Raw genomic sequence first — 6,232 nt, forward strand, 5'->3', positions numbered from 1 at the left:
TTCAGGTCATGATGCTACCTTGGGAGGCCTGTGAGAGGTCGTTAGTGGTCTCTTCCTGGTATATGTGCCCTTGACATCATTGTTTGTGTTCTAGCCACTGTAGAAGAACATTGATCTTTCTATACTGGCCATTTGGATCAAAGGAAATTGTTGGTAGAACAAACACAACTTGTACAACTTTTATTCCCGGTAAAGAAATTCAATTTTTGACTTTTGTTCATCTGCTTCTATACTAGGGGAAATTAGTTGATTAGCTTTCAGAGGTGCAAAAACTAAAAACAGGTGATAGTAAGCTTGAACTATGTGCCATGTAAGAACTCTGCATCTATGTGCATTATCTCATTGAAGCCACAATAACTGTCCAGCATCTAGTAAGAATAAACTCCCAGTGTCTCAGCCCTGTCTCTGGCCTGCGTACGAAATCTTTTGAGTTTACCCAGCAATGACCTCTGTTTCCCACTGTACCCCTGATCTTGATCTTTCTTTTTTCAGTGCATTTCACAGATCCATTTATTCATGCCACGAAGTAAGCGATACTTAGACACGTGTACAGTCTAACACAGCTTGCTTAAATTTACAGGCTGACTGATGTTTCATTTCATGTGTATGCCAGGTAAAGCTGATTAGTGATGACCATGAGCAGGCGCCAGAGCTTTCAAAGCTTTACTTCTTTTATTAGCAGTCTGGATTTTATGAACGGTGAGGTTCATCAGCCCCATTCCGACCCAAATATCCTGGTAAACTTGGTATAGTAGAGCTTCATGGGGATCCACACATTTTTAATAATACTTTGAAGCATCTATACCTTTTTCCCACACCTGCCTGAACCTTGCCTTGTCCTCTGTGCACAGCAGCACCATAGCCCGGGGCGTGTCCTCCTTGACTGTAATTACTTGATGCTTCCATGTCCTCCTGGGCTATAATTACTCCTACCATCACAGCATTCTGGGTGATGACTCAGCCATGTTCAGGCCAGAGCACAGGTGGGTAGCAACTATCCTGGCAACAGCCCACAAAACCAGTATCCCCTCCAGGCTTGCCCCAAACTTTCTAGAGGGGAATCATTCACCTCACTCTTGCACCTCTTCCTGTTACTCTCACGCTCAATGTGGGTCTATATGCACACTTCCTTCTGTAGATCAGGAGCACCAGATTTGTAGTATCTGAACTATGCCAAGTACCCCAGTTTCTCTTTTCTACCTCCTGCCCCATTAGAATAGCTACTTTCTTAGTGCTCTCTCACCATCCAAAGAGTACATCTTCTGTGAAAATCATCCCAGTAGTGTTTGTCTTGGTTTGCTAGAAATTTCCTTAGAAAGAGATATTTAGTTTCCTTCTAAATGTGGCTTACTATTACAGTATTATTATTATTACTAAAATGATGATGGTGATGTCTGTTCATCATCAGGCCTTTAATAATTTTCTTTGAATGCTATTTTTGTCTTCTGGAGGAGCCTGCCTGATCAGATGAAAACAGGAAAGGAGTCAAATATTACCATGATCTAGGTGACCAACTTGTCCCAATTTACCCAGGACTTCTCTGGTTTTAGCACCGAAAGTCCTTCAACCTCGGACGCTCCCCTATCCAGAATAAACTGGAGCAGTTGGGCATCCTACCACCTCTAAAGAAAAGACCACAGTGAACTTAAGATAATCCTAGAATCACCACTGTCATTAACTGAAAAGTCTTTTCTAAGGAGATTTTTATTCTCTTATTATTATATGTGATATATTTAATATATATTATATTTAATATCTATATCTCCAATAGGATCAGAGAGTGAAATATATATTATATAACAGCTATAATAATAAATTTATTGAATGCTTGCTACATTCTAGGCAATAAGTTAATGCAGCAACTCTGTGAAGTCAGTATTTCTAATTCTAATTTTCAGATAAAGAAAGTGAAATTCAGAATAGTTAGCGAACTCCCACAACTAGACTTAAACCCAGGCATCTAATGATTTATGGATTTAATATTTTATTGTAGGTAAAAAGAGAAAGAGTTGCAACAGTTGGATATCTGAGTAAAGCAAAGGTATAGTTCCATTGCCATTTATCTGGACAAAAGCAAATATCTTGATCTTTGTCAAGATGAAATTGTCAAGATACTGACAATTTATTCTATAAGTTACAACCAAGGTAATTATTTTGGTAAGCTTAGGAGGATACTCCCTTCACACAAAGTCCAACCTTAAATCACATCATTTTAAGGGTGAAATACTAGAAGCATTCTATTAAAGTCGGCAAGAAGACATGCTTGCTATCATCGTTACTCAATTACATCCTAGAAGTTTTAGGCTCTAAAATAAAAATTTTCAAAATGTTAAATAAATAAATATTAGGTGTCAGTATAATTATTACTTGCAAATCATGATTGCCTACCCAGAAAAACTAAAAAAATCCGATGAAAAACAGCTAGAACCAATAAAAGACTTTACATACATATCCACAAGAATGTGCTTCCAAAATTATTAACCTCTGGAAATTTCTAGTTGAGTATTATAGGAGAATTTTATTTTCCTTTTTTTCTCATGAAAATGACATGCTAGGGATTAGAGAGGGGCCAAAATAAATGTCCTGAGATATTTATTACATATCTCAGTGGTAAATTACATTTGAGCTACTGAGCATCGGGCTCATTGGGAAAAAGAGGCATAAGCATTTAGGATATCCAGTCCTCTGAAGGGTGGCTGGGGAGTTCTGTTGCCTGAACTGGAGGTAGAATTGGCCCTTTTGTGTCCCAGAAACAGGAGACTGCTAGACCCGGAAGAGGCCCTAGGGGAAAAAAATGGTTGCAGCTTTGGGTCTGAAAGATGGTTGACACCTGATCCCCCGTAACTCACACGTCCATAATTGGTCCAGCACCCTGAAGGAGTGGCACGGTGGGAGATGATGCACAGGGGAACTGTATTCAGAGAGATCATGTACTTCATTGACAAACTTGGGACAGTTCTTGAGATTGGAAAAGGACCCTTTTAACAATTATCCCAGGTATAAACTGAGACAGTCCTGGGTCACCCAGCACACGTGCTCACACTTGTGAATGCACCTGGGGCCAATGTCAGGAACTGGGTCGTGGCTTACCTAGGCTAGCTGCCACTCTGCAGTGGTGCTCCCTCTCGTGGCTCAGCTGACATTGTGGGATAAGATTGCTGGTGACCTTAGGAGTGTCAGTTTCTATCTTCTGGAGGCATTGTTTGCTGATGCTTGAGTTGCTATGAGACTTGGAGACTGGGGCTTGGGCTCCATATTGCAGGAAAAACTGTAACATAGATATATGTGTATATATACACACATATATATTTAATATATATACTTAAACAGTCAGATATACTTATCTATATTTTTTAACTTTCATCTGAGAACATATTTCTATAATAATAGTACACAACTTCCGCAGGCCACACCAGCGTGTGGGTGCCAATAAGGCCATCTTGTTATGAATTCCCAAAGTTTCCTGGCTCATTTTCCCACACACCATGTGCCCCTAGTCCCTGAGCTTCATCAGGAGGTGTCACATGTGCTTAACTCACTCCGCAATCTGAGCTACTCCTAACTCCTCCCCCCCATCAGCATCCAGCATCGTTACCGCTGTCCTGCCAAGCACGGAATCCCCAGGCTGCTAAGGCTGAACGTTATTGGAAACTGGTAATTGTGAGAACCAGTGGTTTCCTATGGGCAACAGGTGTGGGAAGTAAAACTTACTTTTTAACTGTATGCTCTGTTGCACCTTTGGAAATTTCATCTCATGCATTTATAGCATTCTTTCAGACATAGTAATAATTAAAAAGGGAAGAAAAGCAGTATGGGTAGCTGTATAGGAGCCAGCTATGTAGCTCCCTGGTTTTTATGTTATATTCTGATTGAAGAAAACAAACTAAGCAGGGCTGCCTGTGGATTAGTGTGTTCCAGAAACAGCCCTGCCATTTTACTTCTCAGTCCTTTCTCTGCTTAGAACCAAGGCAAGCATTCAGGGGCCAGGGGCCAGGGGACAGAGTCAAATACCAGCCATGGCCCATAATTCCCACTTCTTTCTGATGGTTAAAGGCTTCGTACCATGATGAGTCAAGCTCACTCTGCCTGGGGTCTCAGCTTTAGCCCCTAAAAAAAAAAGACTTCAATAGGTTACCCCAAACTCAACACAGTCTCAAGAAGAATGAGCCACCAACAGGGAACCCAATGAAGGGTTAGCATAGGTCTAAGAGGGGAAAAGTTATTTTTAAAAAAGATAAATGCTCTGAGAAATACCAACTATAACTGAAAATTGTTCATAAAACCCTGTAAAGGGCTCTTGACTAAACTATTAATATTCATAACCAAACTCCTCCTCTCCTGGGCAGGGTAGTTCAGCCACAAGTGTGTATTTATGTAGTTAGTGTTATGGTTACAGAAGTGGCCCAGGAAAGATTTAGTTCTTTATTACAAGAGGGGACTTGTGATCCCTGTGAAACCTCTGAGAAGTTGGGTAGTATCAAGAGCCATGCACATTTATAAGAGTGCCCGGCACACAGCAAATGCTTAACACATGTCAGCTTTTTAAATTATTGTTGTAGTTGTTTCTATAAATTCAAGTGACTTAGAATGTCAAAAACTAAAATTGCTTTTTTAAAAACTGGAGTTATTTATCTCAGAAGAGTAATGACAATATCTCAAGGCCATATGTCATGATTTTAGTAATAATTACTCTCTGCAGAACGGCAGGATCCGCTGCTTTTGGAAGATTCTCAAACACTATTCAAGAGGAACGATGATTTAGATCATATGGGCTTTGCTGTCACCTAGTGGAAAATTTGATTATTATAAACAATTCTTAATAACAAACTCATTGTAACCTACCAAACCAAATGGTCAAGTTTCAGTGATTGCCAGCTGGCTTCCGTTGGCTTACATTCTACTGTTAATCACAATACCAAGCCTCTGGTGATAGTCCATCTCTCTGTGGATGCACTTGTTTCTGTTTCTGTTATTTTTAAATTCAAGATAGCAAATCCTGTGTGAGCTGCCTCATTAGAAGCCAGCAGTTTCAGAGAACATTCTTGGCAACTGCCAGGTCTCCTGGTCACTGGAATATTACCGGATCCTAAGAGCAGAGGGACACACAAACAAAAAACACCTCACAAAAGCTACCTAATCGCAAGTCCCTTTTTAAAGTGTTTTCATATATTCTCCTACTTTATTATATGGAGTGCATTTTTTTTCATTTTAAAGATGAGGACATTGCTGCTCAGAAAGGATAACACAGTCAGGAAGTCAAGCAAAAACACAAGAAATCAAAGCTTTCTTCCAACTCCAAATTCAGAACTCTACCTAAGTCAATACCCTGCCTACCAGGATCCTGTGGTTGGCTCATCAGAAATATTAGGAAAGAGGCTAACAGTTTGGTTTCTTTTGAGAGAGGTCAAGACAGAAGACAAGGCCCTGGGGTTCATAGGCCACTGGGTGGGAAGATACATTCTCTCCCTACGCAGGGTTAGTCCCACCATTCTACCCCGATCTCCTGCCTTCTGGTTCCTCTGGGATCTTGCTAATGTAACTATCGCCCTTTCCGATTCTCTAACCTCCCCCTCTCCATGGGCAAATCCCTTCCAGCTCTAAAGACCAAAACCAAAAATCTTCCTTCATCTCTATTTCTCTCCTGCCCTTCCAAATAGACTTATCGGAAGGTATATTCTTATCACATTTCACTTCCACAATTACTTTTTGTTTTTGTTTTTGAGACAGTGTCTAGCTCTGTCACCCAGGCTGGAATGCAGTGGCACAACCACAGCTCACTGCAACCTCCACCTCCCAGGCTCAAGAGATTTTCCCACCTTAGCCTCTCGAGTAGCTGGGACTGCAGACACACACCACCACCAAACCTGGCTAGGTTTGTATTTTTAGTAGAGATGGGGTTTGCCATGTTGCCCATGCTGGTCTTGAACTCCTGAACTCAAAGATATCTGCCTGCCTTGGCCTCCCAAAGTGCTGGGACTACAGGTCTCAGCCACTGTGTCAGGCTTACACAATTACTTTTTTTTTTTTTTAGATGGAGTCTTGCTATGTTGCCCAGGCTGGACTGCAGTGGCACCACCTCAGCTCTCTGAAACTTCCACCTCCTGGGTTCAAGACATTCTCCTGCCTCAGCCTCCCAAGTAGCTGGGACTACAGGTGCCTGCAACCATGCCCGGCTAATTTTTGTATTTTTAGTAGAGATGGGGTTTTACCATGTTGGCTAGGCTGGTCTCAA

The 6,232-nt window shown here is 41.2% G+C and overlaps 1 protein-coding gene across 1 annotated transcript; it reads right to left on the bottom strand.

Annotated features, from left to right (window-relative positions):
* Window positions 1-623: 623 nt before the first annotated feature.
* On the bottom strand, window positions 624-799 carry LOC100430580 (ATP synthase F(0) complex subunit j, mitochondrial). Its single transcript, XM_028833907.1, is given in 2 exon segments — window positions 624-742; window positions 745-799. Coding segments are annotated over 2 exon segments (174 nt in total).
* Between the last annotated feature and the right edge of the window lie 5,433 nt (window positions 800-6,232).

The sequence above is a fragment of the Macaca mulatta genome, chromosome 14 (genome assembly GCF_049350105.2).
Source record: "Macaca mulatta isolate MMU2019108-1 chromosome 14, T2T-MMU8v2.0, whole genome shotgun sequence".
Lineage (NCBI taxonomy): Eukaryota > Metazoa > Chordata > Mammalia > Primates > Cercopithecidae > Macaca > Macaca mulatta.